General features: G+C 44.1%; 1 protein-coding gene across 10 annotated transcripts in view; it reads left to right on the forward strand.

The window, feature by feature from the left end:
* The window catches only part of LOC135942375 (fibrosin-1-like protein), a 109,353-nt gene that overhangs the window by 30,624 nt on the left and 51,057 nt on the right, over nucleotides 1-27,672 (forward strand). For 6 of the 10 annotated variants that reach the window (XM_065488457.1, XM_065488462.1, XM_065488459.1 and 3 more), the window contains exons 2-5: nucleotides 3,862-4,107; nucleotides 7,019-7,144; nucleotides 7,205-7,246; nucleotides 7,484-7,519. In XM_065488457.1, coding sequence (XP_065344529.1) covers nucleotides 3,862-4,107; nucleotides 7,019-7,144; nucleotides 7,205-7,246; nucleotides 7,484-7,519 — 450 coding nt within the window. The remainder of the gene's footprint in view (nucleotides 1-3,861; nucleotides 4,108-7,018; nucleotides 7,145-7,204; nucleotides 7,247-7,483; nucleotides 7,520-27,672) is intronic. The other 4 variants (XM_065488464.1, XM_065488463.1, XM_065488466.1 and 1 more) reach the window with 2 other exon arrangements.

Raw genomic sequence — 27,672 nt, forward strand, 5'->3', positions numbered from 1 at the left:
CTGTCGCTGAGTTTTTTTTAATATATATAATATGGTGCGTCGGATTTGTTTCGTTACGCGAATTGAAACTCTGTGTTCGTCAATAATGCGATAATGCTAAATGTGGGAAGCCATCTATAAGAGTGCCTTCACTCCTAATTTCTCTCTCTTTATATTTATTTCGCTATTGATTTTGCATTCTAGACATTCTAATCTGAAATGAAATGGTGGAAATCAAAATCAGCCAAATATCAGTGTAGATATAGCGTCTAAAATCTTCTAAAATACACGCAGATATTTAGATATTTTGTCTGCTTTTGTAAAGGGCTGCACAGTTAAATATATCGTTTAAATTTATATTAAACTGTACTATTCACAAAAAACAAGTAGTGTTATTGCGTTTTCTTATAATACTCTCTTGACAAACTGGCTACTTAGGTTGGCAAGAAAAAAAACTCCTATTTTCGTTAATTATGCTTATTAAGTGCTAAGCACTGTACATCTACAAAAATTCCTGTTTTCTTTTACTTAAATTTGATTTCTCTATATCCACACACCGTTGCATAACAAATAAGAATAAAAACCTGCTCTCTTTAATTGAAATCGTTTTTGCAATTATATCCAGATAATGCTAAATTTTCCTCGAAAAATCTGGATTAGCTTGATTTGTATAATTCCTTGCTCCATATTAGAATATTGAATGTTGAAGGGAAGGAATTGTTGCTAGATTTCACACACAACTGATATAATCGGCCAACAATGCTCTATTTAGTTCGTTGTTTTTCTGGATATCAATTTCATAAATTTTTATACTGTTACCAATTTTCCGCGTGAAATAAGGAGAATAAAGCTTTACTCTCCTTAGCCTGAAATTCATATTCGTTCTTCAACGTTGGCTAATAAAAGTATATAAAATTATTTTTAGTGCAAAGTATCATGACTCGACTCCTTTCGAAACGCAGAAATATTCGACGCATTTTGTTCCGACTCGGAACAAGGCAGGAGTGAACGAAACCATGCGTTTTAAAATAACCTCTTTTGTCCGCGCGAATGGAGTATCAACTTTTTCATCAGCGGCACCATTGTGAGCCGAAATTCGAGCGGAACGGCTGCTGCAAAAAGTTTGTTAGCCCAAGGGCTCGCTCGGTACAGAATGTCCAATTATCATCGTGAGTACGTAGCGCACATACGCTTTGCCTTTGTTTTTATTGATCCCATCAGGTGCAGACGCTGAAACAAGCCGTGGCGGAGATTCGCGTTATTTTTCCCCGGCAGCAGCGACGGCGCGCGGTCATGTAATGAATTAATAATTTGCAGCAGCAGCTCCGTGGGCCTGATGCGGGGAAAAAGAGTCAGCGGATAATGCACGCGCGCTAACAGTTTTTTTGCGTGTGCGGCCGCTGGTTGTTTTATTCGCAACAACGCGCCCGGCTCGCAATTTATTATTTCGCATCCCTCGGTGGAGTGTCGCTTTTGTGCTCCTCTCTCTCACTGTGATAATGTTCGCGTCTGGCAATTTACCTCGTGGCTGTTTTGTGTTGTGTGCGCGTCGCCCACTCGTCGACGGGAAAATGACGGGCGACGCACTGCGATAAGCCTTTTTCACGCCGTTTAACTTCCGACCAACGGCTGCGATTTCATCACGCTCTTTTCCTGCGTTTCCCTGTTAATTTTGCTATTCAAAACAATCACGCTACTAACTGCGAACATTTTTCATGCCCTCCGATTTATATACAGATATTCCGATCAGAAAGATACCAAAATTCATTTAAAAATTGGCTTTTCACAATTTACGGGGAAGAGAAACTCGTTAATTGGTACTATTTCAAAGAAAATACGCAACAATTTTAAAACGTGCACTGTTTGTCGTATTTAAAGGGGCGTACACAAGCTAATTTTTCTTCCTGGTATTTTTTTTTATCAAAATCATTTCCCCAGAAACTATTACGTATGGTTTATTTAATTTTAATCAGGAGGTTGGAGTATTTTTCTGTTACATTGTTTCTAAAAAGTAATTTTATTAATGATAAAAATAATATAAATAATTTATCAAAAATTGTAGCATCTATTAGAAATCATTTTCTATGTCCAAGGTAAAAACACTGGAAATGTCCTGCTCGCTGTCTAATTTCACTGGTCTCGTGGTGAAACGTAGATATATTTGCCCATGGAGAGAGCAAGCATCGGAGTCTGAATCAATAAAAGCCGCAAATCCACTGGGCATCGGCTGCTTTCCAATAGGTCCGCAATCACTGTGATTTACCCACCGATAATAATAATAATCATCAACGACGTCGTCCTGATCGGATAGGGCGCATTGATGACGACAATAGTCGTAAAACCGGCGCAACGGTCGCTTTTTTATATTCTCTCCGCACGGCGACGGCTGCTGGTTATTATTATTTTTCGCCGCTTTTCAATCGCGCTGATTTATCATAATAATGCCGGCGGAGTTCTCGTTCTCTCTCGCAGAAGCAGATTGCGCGAGTGCACTCTGGAGGATGTATTATGTATCTCCAGGCCGATTGTTAACTTGCAAAGTGGATCCTTAGTTTGCGAAAAACATGCAGCCGAGAGCTCTCTTCAGCTCGAGCGGCGCGCAATTCAGCCGATTTCAAATCAGAACTTAATCTCGCATTGTGAACTCGAGTGTTTACTTTCTTTCTCGCATCATGCACGTACCAAATCAGATTCGTAGAAGTAATTGGTGCAGAAGCCTTTTTTATTATTATTGTCCGCATCCCGATCGAAGTTCAAACGTAACTCTAATCTAATCATCCCTGGCAAGAGCGGTACTCATGATTTTACGACCTCTCAATCGATAAACTCATCTTGATTCTGCTATCGCAATCGATAATCGCCCCGCCAGCGCATCGAATGAAACAGAGTGCAAATTCCATTTGCATTAATAAACGAGAGGACCGTGCTGGCTGGCTTGCGACTCGTTTATTTTGATTACCACCAGCAGTGCACTCGCTCTCGCGAGGCGCGCACGGCACCGGCTGCGAATAAATACAAACGATTCGAAACACGCCTTCGACGCGGAATCTGCCCGGCCAAATCATATTTAAAGCGAATATACGCGCATACATACACAAGCTGTCGGTTAATGCGGCGTGAAAAACGTGTTCGCAGCACGAGAGAGACGTTTTATTTTTATTACTTCCCAGGCAACTCGACGGGAGGAAAAGAAATAGTTGTTGGCAGTTGGAGTTAATAATTCAGAGGTTGTGCTCCCCGTTTTCTCTCGCTTTTTGCGTGCGTCGGTTTCGGTTTTATGGACGCATAAAGTGTATGTATATGTGTGAGTTCCTGCAGGTCGGCCTGCTCTCGTTCGCCATTAAGCCGGCTAATGATCGCCCAACTGCAACTATGTTCCCGACCAGCAGCAGCAGTCGTCGAGAGCGCAATTTTAGCTCATGATTATTGCCGAGTGCGAGAGAGTGTGTGCATTCAATTAACCCGAGATTACGTGCGTTGCCTTTAATTGCGCGCACAGAATCGACGCCGGAAACCGGTTCTCGCAGAAATATTTGCTGAACCCACTCATGAAATTATGTCTTATTGAATGAGCATAAAAGTGGCAAAAAAAGTTAATTCGGGGCGGCTTTCGCTGCTTGAACAACCTGTTTTGAAGACTCTCCCAAGCGTTATGAAGAGTCAAGTTTCTGTCCGTAATATGATAAATAAAACGTATAACAATAGCGTTGGGAAAACAGTATATTTTTATTCTGGAGTAAAGAGTGAAAATCTTAAATTTAAGTGTAATACCATTAAAGGCCAGCTTAAAATTTCTCCATACCAATTTGGTCGTGAATTAAATTAGCTGTAATTGCTTAATGAGCACATTCCTAACGTTGTGTACCATCCTGCCTGTTGCAGAACGCCGTAAAGACTCATTCCGAGAAGCACCAAGCGCGGCACAAAAAGAAGAACCACGTTGTGTCTGATTTGGACACGTCTCCGGCGCCAGTCAAGAACTCGAAGGCCAAGTCGGCGGCGTCGGCCACTCAGAACGATATCAAGAACTCGCCGCAGGCGCGCTTCAACAACCACCACATCTCGTCTTCGCTGCACAGCAAGAGCCATGGACCAGGCGTTCCTGCCAATAACACCAATGGCAATCAGGCGAGCAAGAATGCATTTTTTCTTTCGTGGTCTTACTCCTAGAAGGGAGGCCATGCGGCTCAATTCAATTAAAAAGATGAACGATTGCAATCTCTTGAGCCCTCTCCATGCAGGGGTGTATTAAAAATTTGCAACCAATTTAGTTAGTCTTGGCTGTCAAATCTCATAAATATATATTCATTGAAGCGTTGAGAGCTCGATTTATTATAATTCTAAACTAAAAATGATATAAATAAATTAAAGAAGCTCATTTTTTTCTTCAATCGCAGTTAGTGCTCCTTGATTTAACTTTGATGCCAATAATCGCTCTCTCACAATAATGTCCGTCTTTTAACCAGCCTGGAAACTTTGCCGACTTAACTTGGCTGATCCATCTTGCTCGTCTTCATGAAGATGGCGCAAAAAGTTGCTAGCAGCACATCAGCGGCAGCGAATGTTTATCCGCCATTAACTGGCCGTAAAGCCGGTGATAAAATCATCTTCTCCCTTCTCCGACTCGCTCTTTTCACCCCTTTGCTCTGCAGACAAATCTCTGGCGGCTCGAAGCATTTAATTAATTTATCGAAAAGAAAGTTTGGGAGGCATCTGGGAATAAAGTGCTGTTCGCAGCGAAGCACTTTCCTCCTTTTCTCGTGCGCACTCACGCCAGTTAGTTTGTTCTTTTCCCTCTTTCTCTCTCTCTCTCTCTCTCGCCCTCGCTCGCCCTCTTCCCAACTCTCTTTCCCGTCTCTCCGTTAGATATTTTATATTGGACGGGATTTGCTGAGCAAGACGCAGATTTTCCCGTTCGATACGTAATAAAGTTGGGCCGACTTTTCTTTTTCATTCATGCACAAAGCGTCGAACGGGGCAGGCTGAAGATAAAATATTTAATTAAAAAGCCATGATACGCGCAGCCAGCCGATCGCGAAAAGCTTTTCAATTGCCTCCGCTTAATTCCCTTGATTTATTCGATAAATTTGCATACATCAAAGCGAAACTCCTTGACTCGGTCGGTCGGCGGAGGGTCTTTGAGTGCAAATTATAAATACAGGCCGACGACGTTGACTGCAGCAATGTCTGAAGGAAAAAGAACAGCGACTTATATAAATCGGCATTAAGGAGCTGCAGACATTGGATTTGCTTTTTTCTTTGTGTTTGTGCAATAGAGCAGCTCTCTACTAATTGAAAGGCGTATCGTTTGCCTGCATTTCTTTTGCAAATCTTTTCGCTTTTTGTGTCACGGATTCCAGACTTCTGCTTGAGCAGAACGAAAACTTAACCCTGATTATTGATACAAATTCCATTCCAACAGTTTGTTGGGACCATTATCACGAGAGGATCCTCCAAATTGCACCCCTTTCGACGTACATACACTCAATCCGAATTGGCCGGCTAATAGAGCCGCGCCGAATCGATATACGGGGCGGTTTAATTATAATTTCAATTGCGGCATCTTAATTACAAGTAATGAGGCCGCGTGGGCGCGTCGGTGTTGAACAATATTGTCTGTGCCTGCGAGCGAGCGCACGGTTGGATTTGGCGGCTTCTCTCATTACAGCCGACAAGCTCGTAAAGTCGAGCGGCGGTGTGCGGTGGCTCGACACTCATCCAGCCTGTAATTGAGGCTTTAGAGACTCATTAGCACCGAGATCAATTCATCCGCGGCGGCGGCGGCGGGTGGTGGCAGAGGAGCTAGCGCCGGATTCCTCTGCGTTTCGCCGCCACCATATTGATTATTGTCGCCAGAGGGCAGAACTCCGCGCCTCGCCGCAAAAGGTTGGGGTTGACTACGATAGGTGGCATACAATTTATTGCACCACCGGCCCTTCTGCACCCCAGGGGTGAGAGCGTGGCCCCTCGAGAGGCGGCCGAGTGGTGCTGCATCCCAAGTAGGAGCTGAGCTGCGAATTTGCTGCGTAGAATGGGGGAGAGCGCGCCGCTTTTGTTGATGCACCCACCCGATGATGGCTCGCTTGAGGGCGTCGGGTATCTTAGCAAACTTTTGTCGAGATTATTGTTGATTCTTGGTCTCCAGTACAAATAATGCTTGCCTAGAAAGAATTTGATTTAGAGTGAAATTTTATATTAATAATTGTGAGAGAAAGAAAATTTTGTAAATAACGCATTCAAATCACCCTAGTCATTCAAAAAGTTAAAACTTATCTCAGATGAAAATTTAATTTACCGTGAGCAAGTAATTGAATGCAGTGTGAAATAGAAATGCAGAAAACCTTTTTACATTCTTACTCATTTCGTGACTTGAATAATTGCAACCGACAGTGCCTTCACAAATACATGACGTGTATTATGCCGAATTGAAGATGCTTTATTGGTTAAGAACCCAAGCCATAGGCTCGCTTTGTTGAGCACATGCTTTGCGTGCACATTGCAATGTGAGAATCCGAGCGATGTTAAAAGGGGTCGAGTGCGGGCTGATGCGCCTACGTTTGACTCCCTTTGCATTGAAATGACGAGTCTATTCGGATTTGGGAGGGTTGCGAAAGATTTTTGATTCACTACTTGCTGGTCTGCAGCTTTCCAGCATACGTATATTAATTTCACCGGATGAATGTCTAGCGTTTCAGTAAAAGACATCGGTGCGGTGGCAGGAACACGAGCTTGTTCTTTTCTGGACTGGGCCTTCTCCAATGAGGCCCGTGCGCTTATGTTATTCGTTCGCGATGTTATTAGGACTCGGAGTTTTCGCGAGTTGTTCGTTATCAGGGGGTTGCTTATCGCTTATCTCAAAAGAGATGAACCTATAATAGAAATGGTTAACATGAAAGAGCTTGTGTTAAAAGAGAAATGTAAATGGGGCTGTAATACCAACATTTTTCAGCCTTTTAGAATAAGCATTTTTTCCGGCCAAACGATATTTATTGGAGCAACCTCATAAATCATACTAACAATTTTGCCGTTGTTGTTGCAGGCCAGTTACCCATCTCCTTACGATTCTGGCGGAGGCAGCAGCACCGGTGGTGAAATAACTAGGATTAATGGTCCAGCTGGGTTGATGCCCCTGAAGGACGGCTTGAGGGATGATCGCCTTAGTGATGTAAGTGCAAAAAATTCGCATTATTCGCCCCGCACTGATGCTCCATCACGCACCCGTCAGATCCAAAATGCCGAAGAAGAAGCGGAAAGCCAGAAAATAAGTGTACATATACAATTTTCTTCTAGTTGTCTATGATTCTGGTCTCTGAAAAGAAAAATATTAAAGCTTTTTGTCGTGTCAGTGGATATTCTGTTTGCCCGCCTCTTCGATCTGCATTGTAAATTGGTCGTGGCTGTAAAAAGAGACATTACGCAGAGCGAAGGCGCCGGCTCGTTTTGCATTTAATCGCCTGTTCAGCCCGCCATCCGTCGACTAATTTCGATTTATTACTGTTTGCAGGCCAGCAGCAACGCCAGTTCTGGACGTGGATATATCGTGAGTACCTTTTCCGCCTCGACAGCTAGCGAGAAACCGACGGCGCGTGTTGTTTTGTTGTTTCTGCTGTTGTTTTAATTTATTACGAATTAACTAGTCAGAGTGCCGAGAGTGCTCGCTCGCTGCTTTCGTGCATTCATTTGCTCGGCGCGCTAACATGTTACACACTGCTCCAGCAACAAAACATGCATGGCGCAGATTAAATTCCCCGCCGTAGCGAGAGCGAACAAACACATTTTATGGTGCCCGCGCCACTCTTCGGTATGCACAAAGCGAGCTAGCTGCCTTTCACAGACAGAGCGAAAGATGGCAAAGATGTTTGTTCTGCAGACAGAAATGGATGCAAATTATTCAGCCTGTAATCTTTGTTGGTTTCTCCTGTTGGAAATGATTTGCTGGCATACAGAAACAAAAGCGATTTTTCTATTTTTGTCTCGTCATCAATGTACCAACCCAGTCTTCTGCTTCTGTTTACACGCAATAAGATTCAAAGTTATAGCTTCAGTGGCCGTGGAAAAGCATAAATATATTCCAGCTGAAAGTAAATAAGCGAGTGGGTACCAACTTCTCCCCTAGCCAAAGTTTAATGAATACATAATTCGCAACCACAACGGGGAGGCTTCGCGCCGAACTTGTAAAACAATTACAAGCTTCGGGTCTTGCGAGCGCGGGCGCATTTTCCTTAGATTCTGGCTGCACACAAAACAGCCGCTCACACCACCACCACCGAGGGCTGTTTGTTGCGTATTAGACGCGAATTATTAGCATGCGGGCGGACGGGCTTGCGGAGAGAAAGCGACTTAATGCTGTTACGGCGGCGAAATTTTGGTTGGTTGCTTGTTCGCTAATGTATTAAGGATTTGTTCTTGCCTAGCGAGACAGGCAGGCAACATAATAATGCTAATAACACGCCGACTCCATCGCGTCTGTTTACACACCAGGCCGGGTAATAATAAGCAGCAACTCGATGAGCAGCCAGCCGCTGTAACGAAATCCGTGCAAACAAACAAGCATACATACAAACAAACAAACCAAAACAGCACAGTGGGGCCGCTTAAGGGTTTAATCTGGTTTGTTGCGCTCGTCTAATCAGCCGGCGGAATGGCGAAATGAGGCTGGCTGTCTCTCAATTAATTAGCGGTCGGCCGGCTAATTGGATCAGACCCCGGTGGCCGGACGGCGCGTACGCATTTTAATAAACCGGCGATAATTGCACCTGGCTTGCCCCTAGACCGAGTCTGTTTGAGCAGAGTAAACCGACTTGCGGAGCAGAATCCGCCCAGAGAGCGGGCGGGTCCTCCAACTCGACGCTCTCTCTCCCTCGTTATACATATTATCGCGGCTAATTCTCTGCTCTGCATAAACTTGCCACTCTCCGCGCGCGCTTGTGCAATAATAATGTACGTGCGTGCGTGCACGGTTTAAAGTGGATGGAAGGGGGTAAGTGATGGCCCTTGAGCGCGCAAATTCCTTGGGAAATCAGTGGAGATCAAGTTGGCTGCGTTTTCGTGCGCACAGCCAGGCCTCCAAAGTGCCTATGTACGCTGAAAGTGATTAGCAGGCTTAATTCCTCTTCTGGGCGGTGGAATTTCGGTTTGAGAGCGCCCTATTCGATTACGCAGCCGATCTCGTCAAACTTGACGGCTGGTAGAGTGGCAAGAATATTAAATCCAAACATATTGTGTTGAACTTCATGTTCTAAAATTTATAAAATCAGAGGGAAAAAAGAGCTTTTATCATTTTTAAGTTGTATCTACATTTTTTTAGTTTTGTGATTTAATAAACATATCAAGCCTATGGTAAATGGAAATTTCGCGCAGGGCAGAGGAAATTTCTTAATAAGAATTATTAAAAATAATTCTCTAGCTACATCGATTCCTGATCTATTTGCACATATGCATTTTTAATGAAAACCATACTGGCTGCATGCAATAAAATACCCGATAATATTCAATCACTGCAATTTTTCCTTTGTTTCAGCCTATTATAAACCACTCCATAAACTCCCATGTAAATATAATTTAAATTAATTGAAGCTTCAATTTAAAAAAAAAACTTTGAACAATAATTTTGGGAATTTTAATCCGCTTAATCAGAGAAATCCTTAATTTTAAGGATTTTATGCCTAGTGTTCTGTCTGAAAATGATCAAAATTTAAATATCAAGTGTTCCTTTGATCATTCCTCCATTGCTGTCTTCGCCCTTAAAAAGATGATTTGTCAGAAGCCATCCCTCATTTTGTCTCCGCTCGTCCAATTTGCCAAAGCCATCGTTGAGGCATTTATTTTGCGCAAGCCGATCAGACCAAATTACCCAGCGATCGACGAAGATAAATCCAGTGCGCTGAAGCGAGCATGGTAATAAAGCGGACGTGAAACTTAGCGGCACTTAAAGTTGGTGCTGCTGGGCGGCTAATCGCCGCTGCCGGGCGGTCGCCAAGGAAACCACCACGCAACGGGACGCGCAAATTCTTAATTCCGCAACCCCGGATGGGCCCTCTCGAGGGTTGGTAATCGCATTCGCTTGAAACTGTTTCGGTGCGAAACGACAGGAAGGGTGGAGAGGGTGATGCTATTTTGCGATGTCGGCACTAAAAGGGCGACCGCCAGCGAGATGATGGCCGCTCGATAATAGAACAGCCTGTTTATGGATCGTATTTTCCACTCTATGTCGCTTTACGGCCGGCACGCTGGCGAAAAGAATACGACAATAAAGGCGACGGCGGCGGTCGAGCCGCTGCTGTCATTACAACCAGCCCTTCTTTGTATGTGTGTGTGTGTGTGTGTGTGCCGTCGGCGAAATGCGCAGCCAGTGAGCGAGTGGGGCATCAATTCCTCAATTTTTTAGCACGGGAGTCGAGCGCAGTAGTGGAAATTTATGCAGTGGCATTAGGAGTGAGGCAGCATCTGCGCGCCAATTAGCCCTCGTCGAGACCGTGCCGCCTCACGCTTTTTATGGCATGTGGATATAAAATTATTATGCAAATCGCAGAGTGGTAGGTAAATTGCCGACCGCCTTGATTGCCATTATAATATCAAATAAAGTGACTGCTTTATTATGACAGCCCGTGGTGATTAAGCGGCGAGAGAGGCGACGTGCCTGTAATTGAATGATGATAGTGGTCATTACGCCTGAAATATATTTATTGCGCCTCGCCTTTCATTAGCCCCGAAAATAAACGACGTGTTCTCGGCTCAGCCACTATTAATCCCGTATAATTTGGCGTCAAAATGCTTTTAACTCGATATTAATTGCCGGTATAAAAAATTATTGCATTTCTCGAACTCACTTGAAATTAATTCCACGCTGAACAATGCCGAGATGGAAGTCAATACAAGTGTATAAAAATATCGACGGCTGGGAGCTGTACAGACTTGTTTTATTGGGTGTGTAAATTGCAATCGGCTTTTTCCAGCAGCCAATTTTTCCATCTGGTGACTCGTCAAGCCATAAACGAGACCTCGTCTGCGCCGAGCGTGCCATAAATCCCAACTGCAGGCCGGGATTGATCCTGGCTGAAAATTAAAAAGCCCTGAACCGCTTGCCGCAATAGTACATGTAGTGCATCATTGCGCCTGCGATTGCCCTGCATGCAGTTGTGTCGCTGCGTTTTTTATTATTTATTATTATAATAAAATAGCGGCAGCACGGTCTGGGGGCGAGTTTTACGAGAGCATAAAGCATAAAAAATAAATTGAAAATGAACAGCCAGCGTGTGTATCTGTGTCGTAAAATGTTTGATATGTTGCTATAAAACGTGCCCACCCCGGGCAAAGCGGCAAGGGCGGCGAGAAGACGACTCTCGTATACAGAGACCCTTATTGCAACTCGACCGACCGACCGACCAAGTATACGAGCGAGCTAGCGACCGCATAAAAGTTTAAAGCTGGTGATTATGCTGTTTGTTAGAAGCTCTTTTATGGCTTTCTATTTTGCACTCATGCATATTTCATCTCGGCCAGCAGTGTAGCACCAGCACTACTTCTTGTTTGTGCTTCTGCTTATCTACATTCATGAATGTGTTTCCTCTTTCTCTCACAGTCAGTCAGATGAGTGGAGTAAAAACACAACAATGCGTCCGCCGCAATCCGGAGACCGTGTTTTACGGCTTGGCGGAATTAAAAAGGAAGGAAGCGGCGAGGATTTATGCAACCAGTCTGTCCGCGCCGCCTAGCGGGTTGCATAACGCAGATTCGGTCCAGGGGTTTTGTGGTGTGTATCGCCGAGGGCCGAGATTTTCTTCCCTAATGAATAAGCATGAGTATGCAAACAGCTCAAGGGGACTGTAGAGTCCATCCATGCAGATGCAAAAAATTATTTCCGTTTTTTTCTGTTAAAAACGCAAAAAATACGATGAATAAAAATAAGCTTTCTACTTGTTGTTGATAGAATAAACAACGGTTTTTGATAGATTTTTCGTAACAAATGCCAGCTTTCTTATCTTAACTCCAATTTTATTACACAATTTTAAAATTTCGCGCTTGAAACCCTCTCTTGATATCCACATTTTAGCAACCCCTGTGTGCTTGCAGTGTAGTTAGTGTGTTGTGAGCCGCGTTTTGCAACCATCAGGGTACATGCACTACACCACTCGGGTCGTTGTTGTGGATACTTTACAGCTCTTTGACTTTAATACCCGGTGCTGCAGCGAGTGACACATCTTTTTGTTCCGTCCTCCTCTGCGCTCTCTCGCCTGAGCACTTGTCGCGCGCGCGTTTCAGTACACAGTTTTGTACACCTCTCCTGCTCGCTCGCTCGCTCTCTGGGGCAAAACTCAATCTCGCTCGCTGCGCTGCACCGTGTTGCTGGGCGCGCGCGAAACAATGTCAACACTGCGCTCGTAAAATGCGACCGTTGCAAAATCGAGCACGTGCAAAGTGTGAAATAGCTGTCGCCTTTGCATACTTAGTAAATTAAATTATTACTGCACTCCCTCCAGCATCATCATAATTCAGACTTTACTGGTGATATTAAAAGGTTAAAAAAATGAAAGGTTATTGATTTTTTCCTTGCGGGATTATTCTCTCTCCTTGGGGAATCGAGATTGTGTGCATTCTTAAAAAACTTGATATGTTCTCCTGCCTTTTTAATCTGGTTAAAACCATCAGTGCCAAATGAGCTTAGTCACCCAATCTGGGGTGCATCCCCAAAGTGCACCTGCGAAAGGGCGTCGATCCCCCGGCGGCTGATGAGGCGTAAAATGAACTCTCTTTTCTTTTCAGCCAGCACAAAGGCCGGCTGATTTAACTGGCTGCAGCGCGAACAACAATGATGATAATGTAATAGTTTTCACGTGGGTGGGTGCTCGGGGGCAGAGAGGGAGGCGGCGGCGGCGGCTGACCGGACCAGCCTTGCTTCCTCCCCGCGCGCAGCAATAAACGCCGTCGTGCCCCGAGGGGCCTGTAAGAGCCCATCTAGTTGATTATACGCTTCAGACCCTCTACTTATTTTCTTTGCGCCTGCCTGCTGATGCCTGTGCTCTCTCTTGTCTGTTCAGCTCGGCGCGTTGTTCGTTACTCACAGAACCACTGCCACAACGGGGAAAGAGAGAGAGAGAGCCTGCGTGTGTGTATAATGTACTCGCTCATCCTGTATTCTCTCTGCGTCTCTCATTCAGTTTATCCCCGGGGGAGCAGAAATTTTCATCCCTCCTGCAAATCTTTTTCCCGCGCTGCAAAAGTCTCCAAGGACCGTAATATGTATTACCAGGCCGGCGAGCGAGCGAGCAAGCGAGGCAGAAGGATGTGTTTTGTAACGAAATCACATACAAACCGCCACCACTCTCACTTTTTCGCGCTCCCCGCCTGCCGAAAAAGCAAGAGCAAATCTTGTATGTTTGAACTGGAGTATATGGAGCTGGTTCCGTGCCATTTTTCCCTTCCTCTGCCTGCATGCCGTTCATCCGGCCGCTTCTTTTTCCCTCCCGCATTCGCCATTCCGACCGCAGCTCGATTGAATTTATTACCGATATGCGGGAAAATTCATATTTGTTGCTCCATTATGCAATACGGATCGGCTCTTTCAATCTGCGGCCGACCCGACGGCGCGCCATCCATTTTCCATTTCATCTGATTTTCGTTGTGATATTGGCTCGTGACTGTGGATGCGACTAAAAAAAACTCAATTTGTGATAGGGTCAATGCTTTTCTGTGGCTTGTTTGCAATGGCGAAAGAGAATCGGCATTTTTTCCTTGGAAAAAGAAACAATCAATTATAAATGCGGCATTCATTCATTGCTGCTGCGTTGAATAGAACAAAAAACGCCATTTCATGTAACAATGGGCGTCAATCTTCTCCCACTAATTCCCCTCTATCATCTCTCGAGCGCAAAAAGAGCTCTCGTGCAGTGCGCGTTGTGCGAGACATAATAGCGAAAGCGTAATCAGCTTTTTCTCCGAGAATAGGGCAACCGCTGAAGAATTTGTTGTGTCGCCACCGCGCTTGCAAAAAGAGATAAAGAGAGAGAAAGGGCATTCGTCACACGCACACAACAGCTCAGCGGCGGGCTGCATTTTCCCATCTCGCCCATCGTCGTCGTGCCGGTCGGCGGCGGCGGTGGCGGGCGTGTTTTTGCACAGAGGCAGTCACTCAGTCGGTTGTTGTAGTGGAGAATCTCTTGTTTTTTGCTCGCCGGCGGCGGCATCCGAGCAGGCGGGTTTGTTGCTCGCGGCCCCGACTGAAAATAATGCGAGCGAGCGCGCAAGGGAGAGAAAAAGTCCCAGCCTGCAGAGAAAATGCCGCTTTTACTACACTGCCAACGACGACTGACTGGAGCAGCATCAGCAGTGGATAAAACAATGTGTTCCCTTTCGGCATTTCATTCAGCGATGGGTTTATATTATGCCTCACTGCAAACGCTGCTCGACTTCAGTTAAAGGGAGACGGAGCTCGGCAGGAGGCAATTTGTGGAGAATCGGACGCGAGTGTCTAAATTTTCGGAAAAATCAACCAAGCCTTTTTTGCAGTGCGTCTGTGCCAACATAGGTATTATTATTATTATTGCAAACACTCTGAAAGCTGTCCCTCTTTAAAAAACGATCTCGGCTTTTCCATCCACGCGCGGCTGATGGAAAAATTTGCATTTTTCGCGCTTGTATGAGTGCTTTCATCAGACAGCCGTTTTTCCTCTCTTTTTTGTCGATTCGGCGGCGCGTTTTTGCGCCTCGGGTAACCAAGCGTAAAATAAAATTCGTCGTAATCGTAATAAAAAGCGGCGACTGCCGGCGAGCGATAAGTAGCGTAAGCTCATTTCACGCTCTATGATACAAAGCGTGTGTTTTTTACAGAGAAAAATGCGGTGCCCTCGGAACAATGTGTCAAGTCAGGTGCGCAATCGGAGTGGGAGGGGCAGTGCAGGATTAAAAGAGATGAATCGGCCGTTTAATGGTGTGTCGCGTACACGGCAGCCGACACGGGCTAATTTTGCTTTAATGGCCACTTGTAAATTCTGGGAAATCCTCTTTAAAGAGCCTAATTTTCGAATTAAGCTAGAATGATGGCAAGGTCGGCGTCGCCGCTTTTCACTGCCCGAGGAATTCCCGCAACAGCAGCCGCCGCGCGCAGGCAGCGCATTACGTTTTTAATAATCGAGATTAAAATCTCCTGTATTATTACACGCGCCGTGACGTATAATTATCTTGTAAGCGAAACTGAATTATTTTAATCTTGATAATAATCCCCTTTCCACGGGCAACGACGGCAGCTATTCGGAAACTCACGTTGGGGAGTTTGATGTTAAAAGTGAAAACAATAACCCAGGAATTGAACCATAAACAGATGTAAGAGCACTGAGAAATTTACGAGCAAAAAAATGGAAAAAATGCATCAACTGAGTTAATCTTCTTTTAACTTGCGTTAAGAGACGGCAGTTATTTCAACATTGGCTTGATACATACATAAGTTCACAATACATCATACCATGTACCGTCGCATCATCCCCGCCGGGGACATTAATAATGTCGTCGTGAAGTTGGCCACATTTTTCATATCAAAAGCTGCCTAGGAGCGAGAACTCGAATATCGTCGACTCGGGAATTTGTCATTTTATTCTCGTATTGCCGCTATTTTTTTGCCTCGACAGCGACACATACACGCAGGCCCGTATCTCGCAGCAGCACTCCGTTGCTCGTCGTCGCAATGAAAGCCCCGTCGAGCGTTCGTTTTTCCGTGCTGAGCTCTTTTCTTGCCCCCTTTTCCTCTCTTTCTCTTTCCATGTAAGTTGTTTTCCTCGTTCCTTTCCAAGTCGACCGGGTAATCTATCATTCGACCCGACCGACCGACAAAAAATTGGAGCTGGCGAATTTTTATTTCAAGCAAAGAGGTCCCGCCGGCGGAAAATCATCAAAAGGAAAAGTTTTACTTGAGAAAATTTGGCCGCTTTGTGCGCGCCGAATACGACGCTGAGTGGTTTGTTAATGTAAATGAGAGGCAAAACTCACTCTAAAGTCGAACGAGAGGAGCAAGCGGACGATGAAAAGTTTCGGTGGTTGAAAAAAAATGCACTCAGGCCCAGCGGCGAAAACAAACACGCGCTTTTTAAACAAACGAACCAGCAGTGGCAGCCGAGGGGGTTGAAATTTGCTCTGCGCTCGCTCTCTTTTCTCTCTCGGGCGACGAGTAAAATAATAATAATAATTTAAATTGATGATCTGCGGTGTTTGCTCGCGGGGTGCCGAGCGCCGAAAAAATCGACTCTGCAGGCGTGTTTTCGGAAGAGGGTGATAAAAACGCGATATTAATTAAAATGTACGAGCGGACGAAATCGAGAGTGGAGTTTTTTTTTGGCGGTTCGGCTGCGCTGAAAGAGCGGAGCTTTTTGCGAAAAGCAACACCCAGCAGCATCCAGCAACCGTCGAGAGCAAATTACTTTTGAACACTCGGCCGGCCAGATAAATCGCCGGGGCCATATTTTATTTCGGCGATAAAAGCGGCAGCAGATAGAAATGAAGAGACTGGCAGCCGTAATTTGATTATTAAGTTTTCGTCCGTCCAACGCGAGTGGTCGGTCAGGCGCGTATTTCCCTCTGAAATGTACGAATCTTCGCAGCGAATCAGGAAGGGGTGGAAAAATTGGAGCTGCGTGCGTGCGTCGGCGAGCAAAAAGAGCGCAAAGGGCCATTTTCCCAATAAATTTCCGTTTTATGAGAAACGGATTTATCGAGGTGGAGGAGAAAGGATGAATTGGATTATCCTGAGAGAAAATAAAAGCGATAGCCGTGAAATATCGCCAGACGACTGACTGAGAAATGACTTCATTATTGTGCAAACAAAGGGCTTATTGATTGGAAAACGTCATGTCGGCCGATCATAAAAAGCCCTCCGTTCGTTTCCGTTCCGCTCGGAAGACACATAAAGAATCGCGGTATTAGGACTATGAGACTATTATTTCCTCCCTCCTATCCTATTCGTTGTTATACCAAGTGCCAAGAAAAATAAAGCACATCTGATAAAGCCCTCGGATGTGAAATCACACGACCCGCCATGACTCCGAAACGGCGGCAGTAAAAGCTTTCGTTACGCACACGACATTTCCACTTTGCGGCTTCGTTATTTTCTTGTTTTTGCACAAGACGCATCCATTTTTTTCTGCTCCGCGGAGTTTATTTTTGCACACATCGCCTGCCGAATTCTTCGCAAGGGAAATAGGATTTGCATGAGGAGAGATGAATTCGGAGAGAGCAAACGGCGCCGTTTCCGAGGAAAGTAAATCTTCTTTGCCCGGTTCGTTTTCCTGCTCTAACCTTCCTCTAAGGAAAAATGCAGACGCATGAAGAGAATTTTCTCATTGGATATTCCTTATTTGAATACGAAAAATTCTGCGAACAGCCAAAATTGCTGAACGTAAGGGGACATCCCTTGAAAAATCCTTTTTGACAATATTTTGTCTATTTTTTATACAAGCAGCAAATATTTTACCAACGAAAAATCTGTTTTATGTATCTCTCTGATTAACAAATTTGGACTCAAGCTTCCCCCAATCCCCGCTGATCCTATCGAATTTTAGCAATAATCACAATCGCATCCACTCTGACGGTATTTATTTGCATTTTCCGCACGGCGAAAGCGGCAGCATCCTTTTTTGCAAACCAATCGGTGGACAGGCAGACGATCGGATTATCCATTTCACCTGTTTCATTGAAAAATAACCATGCATGCGCGCGCGGCCATTACACAAAAGTTACTGTTTGCCAAAGCCGACTGACTGCTGAATGTTTGTGTGGACATAAGCTGATTAGTTGGCAGATGCTTTGCCATTCTTTTTGCTCGGCAAATATACACGTACGTGTTTTGTTGGCTGGTCGTGTGTGTATGCTGGAAACAAGGGATGTGCGAAACAGTCATCTGTTCTCAATTTCAAAGTGTCTAAACAGTACATTCGAGAAGCTAAATCCATCGTTACTTAATCTTATTAGTCTTATCGTCAAGTAAAAAATACTTCGTTTAAAAAAAAGGTTGATACGACACTATCACACTTCACCAAAGTTGTTAACGAATTTGACTGCAATGCTTGCATTAGGAAAATATCTGCTATAACATTTTTTGTTAAAGTTGAGAGAAAAGTGACATCTGCGCAAACAGCACGTCAATTTTTATGCAGTGTTTAGTCTGACAACGCCATGAATCCGGCTGAAATGTGTTTTACAGTAGAATGAGTGGATCGACTATTTACCACGTCCCCGCCTGGAAACAACACCGCATTGAAAAATGGAACTGCGGCTGCGACTTTTGCAAAAATGGAGCAAAACTCATCAGCATGCATAAACACCAGCGCACTCAACTGATGATTCAAAGTAAATATGGTGAGCCGCGCCTGCACTGTTTCGTTATTCTAGCGAACAAACAAATACACACACACGCACCCGCTCGCGAGCGTCGCATAATTTAATCGCCGAGTTACAAATAATATACACACACGCCGAGTGTTTGTGTGCACATGTGATTGTTGTTATTACTATTATGATTATTTAGCATGGGCGCACGATAAATCATATTATTACTGTTTAAACAAGCTGTCTCGCGAGCTCTTTTGTGTTTAATGGTTGTTAATTTGGAGTGACATTGTAATTTATTAGCCAGGCGGGCGGGCGAGCGAACGAGCGAGAGAGAGAGGCGACCGACCGACCGCACCAGTGCAAACACAGCGCAAATGCACGATAAATATAACACGCGAATTATCATCGGACCGATTGTATTACACCCACCGTCGTGCTTTTTGATCAGCCGGAATATTTCATTATTCATCGAGCGTGCATAGAGGCGGGTGCTTCAAAATGGCGAATAAATTAGCCCGGTGCTGTCTGACTGTGCTATTGAACAGCAAAATGTGTTTGTGGTGCTCATTGTACACATACACACGTACGTGCATATACTTGTATTAATTTGCGCCTGTGCTTTTATTTGCTGCAAAACGGCAGCTGTAATTAATTAGCAGGCAGTTCAAATATTTATCCTCTTGTGTGCGCATCAGTTCGCGTGTCGCTGTAATTGAGCAACAACAATTATTTTCCGAATGCAAAAACGCCTCCAGCCGCAGCTGCTGATCAGTTACATATATCGGGGGTCAACTGGTAATTGGCACTGCCTGGTATTTGCGATCAATTAGTTTGGAGTAATCAACACACGGTGCGCGCTGCTTTGAATTTTAGATCAAATGAACTCTCATTTGCATGGAGAGCTACATTCCCCCATCAAATTAGTGCCGAAGCACCCATACCTCTAGGGTGTATTCCATGGAGGAAAATGCACGACGTGGATGTTGGATAATTTAATTAATGCTGGATGAAAATGCCGAGATTATTTAAGTTTTAGTTATGCTATAAACATTCCAGGTTAAAAATACTCTAACAATGACAGTAAATGGCTTGCAGTAACTTCATAGAAATGAATTGAACAGTGTCAATAGAATTAAAAAATTAGTCACACCATAAAATATGAAACATTGCACCACAAGAACAAAGGTAGGGAATTTTTATGCGTCGCCGCTGTCTTTCAAAATCAGTTGGTCATTCCAAGATAGGATTTGGAAATAATAATTATTATTTTTCATAAAATGATTTTTCACATCTAGGTAACAAAATATAGTTATAAATTAAATCACTTCGTTTTAAAAATTGTTCCGAATTTTGTTGCTGTATATGCAATGTCTCTGAATCGGATACATATTTTTAGATATTTGGCAGCTAGCAAAATCGTGGACTAAAACTGTCGCTCATTCCTATTTGGACTAATTACGCAATGTAGGGATATAAATTATTGTATGCATATATCCATATATGGCACAATTAATTTATTCAACCTTCGACGGATCACCATAGTACTTGCTAGAACCATAACAATGCAAAATTTTGTTCATTGTTTTCCTATTAAGATCCTGTTTTAGGATTAATTTCGGTGACCCTCTTGGTGCTCTTGATGAACAATCATTGAAGTGGGTGTGACCCTTGAAAATTAATTTATTGACAGAGGAAAATAATATTGTGTTGTACCTCATTGTAAGAAACTGGTATAATCTGGATTGAATATTCACAAGGACAACAATTTAACGTTTGCAGAGATAGTAAATTATCGAGATTATGTATAATTCAAGTTATCTTTACACCGAGTTGGCTAGCTTCTGATTACACGTAACTCGATAGTAAACTTGATTCAAATCGCCAACCTTGTCATTCAATAAAATGCAAACCGCCCCATTCTGGGCGACATCGCGGGTGCTGGAGCAAGCGCCACGAGTCGGACCGCAAGCCGCACCACCGCGTGCGCGGTCCATTTGCAGGCAACCACCGCAGCAAGAGCTGATTGCACGGGACTTATCAGAGGCAGCAGCTCGTTTTCCTTGTAATAAAGTGCAAGTGCGCGCGCGGCGTAATCCGGTAATTAGAAGGGCACTTGCTCGCTGCGAGCCGGGGTGCTAAAAACGAGCTGCCTGAGAGCACCCCGAGAGTGCACGCGCATTTCAACTTGAGTGGGCGCGTGTTTCTATATGTACGTACATGCTTTTATACATATATATGTACACATATACGCGAGCGCGCGCACACACACACACACTCCGCCTCCGCCCACCGTGCCATGTTGTATTTATGCGCGTGAATTATTCATGAGGCATATTCACGTGTGTGTGTTGTGTTTTAGCAGGCAGTTAGTTTGCGCTGCCGCTGCCGCCGCTGCTTTTAACTTAATACGAATATTATTGTTGTTGGCTGTGCTGCCGGGGAAAGCGAGCGGCAAGGATAATATGCATAAATAAATAGCCGCTTTTTGCCAGTTTTAACGTTTCCTGTTGCGAGAGGAGAGTGAACGAGCTGCCTGGCTGCGGACCCGCACAAATTAATGCCAAGCCGTTTGGGACAAGCGTTTCATTATTTATGGCTGCGAATTTCATAGAGCCAATCGTTATTTATGGTTAAATCACTCCTCTTTGAATATGAAATTCGTCAAGTGACCTAAGCACTGTTAAAACCAATAAATTATTCACTCTCACGCCTGAAAGATTTCAATTAAGAACCAATCGTATTTTGCATGTGTGAAAGTCAGCTGAAATTTCCTTATGAGTTTTAAAAATAATCAAACTGAAAATGTTAAATCCTTTCCAATCGCTATTTCACTCAAAATTCATTTGGTGGTTTTACAGTACACAATGTACTCTTCATACTTTACCAGCCTTGATGAATTCACCCCGTTGCACCCTCTTGCAACGTATAATGCAATATTTAAGTGGTTTAAGCTTTGCTCGACACGTAAATGTTCGCCTGGAAAGTTGTTGGGGCCGGGAAATCATAATAGTGCATTTATGTACACAGCCAAAGGCGAGAGCTGGGGTCAAGTAACAACATGGCATACAACTACCCCCCATTATCTCTTTATTATTTATTTCACACTTGCCTGCTTGCTCAACCGGACCAGCACGCACGCTCTCCCCATAAAAATATAAATAAAAACGCATGGGGGCGACGGGGTAACGGCTAACCCCCGGCAGAAGACGATAAAACACCCTCTCAAAAGTAATTTGAGCACTTATCAAATGGCGGTGGCCACGCACACGCCTGCCTGAGCGTGGAATTTTTAATAGTGTGCGCCTTAGCTCTCGGCTGGCATGCAAATTTCATAGCGAAATTATCATGGCTGTTCCTTTTATCGCTTGGGCGGCGGCAGCGGTCTCCGTGCGGCAGGCAATGCAATGGTCACCAGATTGTATGAGTATTATAGAGTATGTGGAGTATATATGAATTTGGTGAGTTTTGTCTTCTCGACCGTTTTTTTTGGGCAAGTCAAATCGATTAGACACTCACTTGGTATATGTAGAGCGTTTTATCTGTTGCTCGGAGAGAGATTCACGCAAAACCTTTTCCTTTTTATAACCTCTCGAGCGTCAATCGAAAATCCCGACCCGAGAAGAGGAAAAGCTGCTACGTTCGCCCATTAGGGCAAATAAAGCAACTCTCGCAGAGAATGGACAAATTCGCTCAGGCGGAAATGAAGTTGGCCGCGCCTGAGAAAAAGCAGCTTTTCGAGCCAAAAGACGGTTTTGGGCGTATCAAGCGTCAAGCCAGGCAAATGGAGTGAGTGCGTGTTGATTTTGGCCTGTTTATTTTTTTCCGCAGTCGATTTTCGCCTTATCCCCAAACGTACGCGTGAGTGTGTAATTATGCTAATGGCCGACTCTTGTTAAACGTGTTGAAAAAGAAGTCACATTATTGACATATCATTACCGGCTCCTCCGCCATTTATTAAATATTTGAGTATAAAAGGGTTATCTCTTGCTGCCCGTTGGAAATAATAAATTTTTTGCCATCACTCTCTCCGGCCGACTCTCAGAGGGCCTTTTAATTATTCAGCGTCGTGTCTCCCTTTCTTTCAAATTCACTGCTTTTCGCTTCGACGGATGTGCTCGCTTTTTATCACCGGAGTGGCGCTCCATACTCTTTTTTTTCCTCCCGGCTCGCACCAAGATTGATTCGCTGGCTCGTTTGGCGCGAACTCTGCTGCTTTTTTCCACTCGCGGGCGACAGTAAAGGATGACAAGCTGCCCACCGGACGGGGGAGAGCCTCTGTTAATGTTTGTAATCCCTTTAACATCGGCACAAGTGGCAAAACAAAACTCGGGGCTGGTGGTCCACCTCGCTTTTTTGCAGTGGCTCGACGGCCAGCTTTTTCCTCGCCTCGTCGTTTTTTATCTTTCCAACTGAATAACTTCTTTCTGATTCTCACAACCACTTTTTACCGTCATCAAACTAATGGGTTTGTCTTTTGCCTTCACAAGGGCTCTTTTTGTTTGAATGGTGCCTCTCTATTGACCGACCCGCTCGTGAAACAAAACAATCTCTGTCGCCCGCCGTTCTTTTTCCTCTCTTTCTTTTTCTCTCTCCTCCTTTTTTGCTGCATTAGAGAGATTGCAACAGATTAATTCGTCGAGCTGCATGCAAAGAAATGAGCGAAAACGTCCGGGGAAATCAACATCTTAGCGCCGTCTGAAATCCTTTGCGTCATCCCTATTATACATGCATATGCATATACTTTTGCTGTTCGCGACTCATTTGCTAAATTGCGTAAGTGCGCCTGGTGCTTTTCTATAATACATACAGAGCGTTGGGAAAATATTATGAACATGCAAAAGTAGAAAACAGCTTCGCAATATGTCAAAGGATTTGCAGGTTTATTCAAATTTGTTCTCGACTCTCCGTCTTTTATTCAACATGCACACAGAATAAAGGTGAATTAGAACGAAGCTGCTCTCTTTCTTTCATATTTCGGAATAAATGCTCGTGTGCAACTTCTCATTTTGCAGCGGGTCTCTCATCAAGCAATATCATCACGTGCCGATTTAACGAGGCCGTCTTTGAAGGGCCTGACCGAGATCAATAATCGCTTTCCATCTCTCTCATCCAGCCGCGGCAGCAGCAGCGCTGGCAAGCAAATGTTTGACTTGGATAAGTTGTCTTCTCACTTTGATCCGCGGCTGCGATAGCCGCGGGTGAAAAATTGAGCTATCGCTCACTCACTTGCTCGCTCGGTTGGCTAATTAAAAAAAAGCAGGTATTGAATTATGTTTGTTGTTTATTGATCAAAGCAGCAAGTTTCGAGACGGCGGTGTCAGTTTTTTTGCACGCTGCGGTTTGACAAGCGTTCGTCGAACACATCACAGACAGACGCGCGCGGCTACACCGTGGTGGTAAAACACGAGAGAGAGAGGGATTGTGTGGAGGTGGTGAAAAAAAATATTGCGACCGCGGAAATTGATAGTAATAGCTTTTCATGCGGTAACAGTCGAGAGTTGTTTTTTTCCAACGCGCCGCGCGATGACTAACTGCGACCCAGGGGCTTTTCTATTGTAACATTAACCTTTTGTGGTTTGATTCTGCCTCCACCACACGTAAAAGCAGCATTTTCACATTTAACCTGACACCGAGAACCGCAACCGAGCAGCTCTTTTTCACGCAGAGAGTGAGAGAGAAAATATTTGCTGGAAGAGACAGTAATTTGTCATATGGACGAAGCTGGTGTGAATTTTTGTAGTTTTAGGTGGAATATTCTAGTGGTGAAACTGAGCAGCCTTTCAAAAGGTGTTACGCTTGGAAAATTTAGCAGACATTAATTTATTAATTTACTTTAAATTATTTCAAAAGAGTATTTTTATACCAGATTGATGTAATACAGCCTTCAAAAATCGATGACTAATTTACAATGCTGAACAGCTGTCAGTCGTATAAAAGTTCGCCAAATTTTTTCAGCATTCACGTTTGGTTTGTGAGATAAAAGAACATGAGAATTGTATATTTAAACATAGAAATACAAACCCTGTTGTGCGCACATGCTTCGTATACAAAAAGATGAAAGGATAGAAAAGCATTTTCAATTTCGCGACGGAAATTCTTGCTGCCGCAGCCGATTGCATGCGGAGAGTCGGAAAATGTGATTTGCTCCTGCGAAGAAAAGCTGGTTCGACACCAAATGAAATAAAAAGTGACACGGGCCGATTCAATTGTTGCATACGTGCGCGAGAGCGGCTTATACTACAGGCCGTCTTCATTCTTCCCCTTTTATCGCTGTTGGTTTTCCTCCGTATTACTCAACTCCATACATACATAAGTATAAATGGCGTGTGTATAGTATGCTTTTTCAAGAGATTGCAGTCTCGCTCCTTTATTGTGCTCCCGGTTTTTTCTCTCTCTTGCTCTCTCCTTCTTTATTCCCTGCACACAGAATGGAAGATGAACAGCAATTTCTGCAGCGGCTTTATTCCCGCGCGCGCTGCCTGCTTTATTTATTTATTTACGCCCGCGGGACGTGTTTTTTGTTATGTGATGAGGTATTTACTGTCTCCTTTCACGGCTCCTCCGTTTCATTGCAACCCTCGAGCCGCCCCTGCCACTGCTTCCTCGCCGTGTAATAATAGAGAAATACCCGCAGTGTGTAGTAACGGTGCCGGTCGGGTTGTAAGTCGGTTTTGGTTCACCCCGGCTGCGGTGGTGTAATGAATGATTCACCCCCGTCTCCAGACCTCCCACCGCCACTACATGACCCGGCTGCCTCTGAGAGCTTGTTCAGATTTTATTTAATCTCTCCTGTATAGTGTTGACACAGAGCAGAGGAAAATGGTGCCCTAAATTTGTTTGACAGACAGTCCATTGAAATTAAAACATGACGGGTGTCTTCTTAGGGCCAATTTGCATAAGGACTAAATTTAAAATGAAAAGGGAGTTCCTTTAATGGTTTAAACATCCGGAAAGTTGTATTTCTAAATTATGAATTATTATAATTTGGTGTTACCATGTTAAAAATTAAATCCTAAAAATAATTTAAGAGAGAATTGGTTCTTGCTACTCGATTAGGATTTTTTTTCGTAACACCATTACTCGCTTGTGCATTTAAACGTTTTAATTTTTAACAGAAATCCTGCTCGAGCCTTTTCCTTGAAACAATTTGCAGTGATTTTCTAGTACAAAACATTGGGCTTGGCGTTGAGTCGAACAAACACAGATCCAGACCCCGAAGGGACGAAATACAGATTCAGGACACGAGAGCACCATGTCTCGCATTGTTCGGGCTGACGTCCTGCCCACATTAGAACAATAAACGCGAAATATGCGCGAGCACATCCGAGGCACACATTATACAAACAAACAGAACGGGCCGAATTTCCGGACAAGGGTAAAGCACCGCTGAGGGGCGATTTTAATGAAAAACACACCAGAGTGTAACACAATCGCCCAGCGCCGCTCTTGCATTGTGCAGAACAGATACAATCGTATTTACGATCGGCCAGCGGCGAGAGAAATAAACTCGGCAGAATAATCCGACCGCAAAAAGAGATCGCCCGGCAGTTTCTGCAATTGTAATCAAAACTGTTATTATTATTATTATTATTATATCGGTGCGGCGGCGGCGGTTCTGCTGGTGGTGGTTTGCCGATCTCGTTCCACTCGCAGCTGTCTGCGAGTGTAATTGTGGTCGGCAAAACCCAAGAGCGAGAGAGGAAATTCATTCGCCGCCCTGTGTGAGTGTGTGCGCGCGCTCTGCTTCTAAATATTGATCTTAATTAAGGCTCTCAAGTGTTTAAACCGAGCACTCCATCAGCGGCAAAATAATTATTATTTGCTGTCGTGCCGAGTCGAGGCACAATTATTTGGACAGCCAGCAGGATTTGTGCAAATATTATATAATTATTTCTGGTGCTCCAGAGACATTCTAAACGCGAAATTGGATGATGACGTATTTCAGTGCGACAAAACGGTTTTTGCGCTTGCTAATGCTCCATTAATGTGGCGGGAAAGTGCTTATTAATGTGAAATTATAACTTTTGCACCCATCACAAAATTTGTTTCAATGTCGAGTCTTCCAAAATGTTTAATTTTTTCATTAACAAAAAGCATTTAAATAAATTTCGAATTTAACGAGGAAGAAGGAAAACTAGATTGAATAAATATCGTAGGGGAAACTGGATTTTGGCATATACTGCTGTGTCAATTTGCATTTGCTTTCTAAAACAAACATCATGACACCCTTCGTCACTTTCCGTTCAAAATAGATAGATGATTTATTCTACAAACCACACTCTGTGCTGTGCTGGTTGACGATACCAAAGCGCTGATCTAATTTGAGCTGAAATTCGAAGCCCGCAGACAAATCCGCGATTTTACCGCGCGCAAATCTGTTCGCTCCATTTGCTGCGGGCGCGTGCATTAGCAGATGTGTGTATAATTTGGTTTATCACGCGGGGGCTTGCTGGCGGTGCAGTTGTTCCGCGTAATTAAGTGGATTACGGTCTGATAGCTTGGTCGGGCCGACGCTAATCCAATTTGAGTGCCAACTTTTGCTTCCAACCGACGCATGTCCGGCAGCGGCCCCGACAACCGCAAATAAAAGACGACTCCCGTGCGCCGATGACGGATATAATTCGCTTTTACGGGAAAAAGGTACGGTCCGTCGACGGGTTTAATGGACGAATGATGTGCGAGCCAAACACACGCGCGTATAAAGCGTCTCTGCATAATGGGTGTAAAATGGAATTTAATTAACTCGGCCGGCCGGCTAATGCGTCCGCGTGTAATAAAACTATGAGCGCTGGCGCGCGCGTGTGCGACCAGATTTTCAGTCTATTTTGTAAAGGTGCGTTGGGGTCGGAAATTGTTTTGCTGAAATAACACCCTCGTCACCAGTGATTCCATTCACGTTTTATTACACGAAACATTTTAACGAGCCCACTCACAAAGAGCGCGGCGTCAGCATCAGCCAGAGGAATTTGTAATTGATTCGAAATTGCCGGCGTGTGTTAGCTCAGCCGCCGTGGCCGGGTAATTATCCATTGTCTGACGCGTTTTTCGATGGATTCTTGTGTGTTTTGTGTAACCAACCGAAACAGTTTTAATTGCCACTTTCCTGGGTGCAGCAGGGCCGAATATTTTTGAATAGGTATAGAAACAAAGAATATTGTTTCGTGTGTAAGAGTAAAACCTTATACTCAAACGATATCGTTTCACAGTCTGTTTTTATTTCGTACAAAAAAATATTTTTGATGTCGAGAACAAGCCTTTTTTCTCCTTTTAACTCTGGTGCACAATAGAATTTTCTCTTAAGGAACACATTGAAAACTCCGAGACATCCGCATTTTTAAATGCACTGAGGTACAAATTCCTTAATAATTTTTTTCTTTAATC

This window comes from Cloeon dipterum, chromosome 4, assembly GCF_949628265.1.
Source record: "Cloeon dipterum chromosome 4, ieCloDipt1.1, whole genome shotgun sequence".
Classification (NCBI taxonomy): domain Eukaryota; kingdom Metazoa; phylum Arthropoda; class Insecta; order Ephemeroptera; family Baetidae; genus Cloeon; species Cloeon dipterum.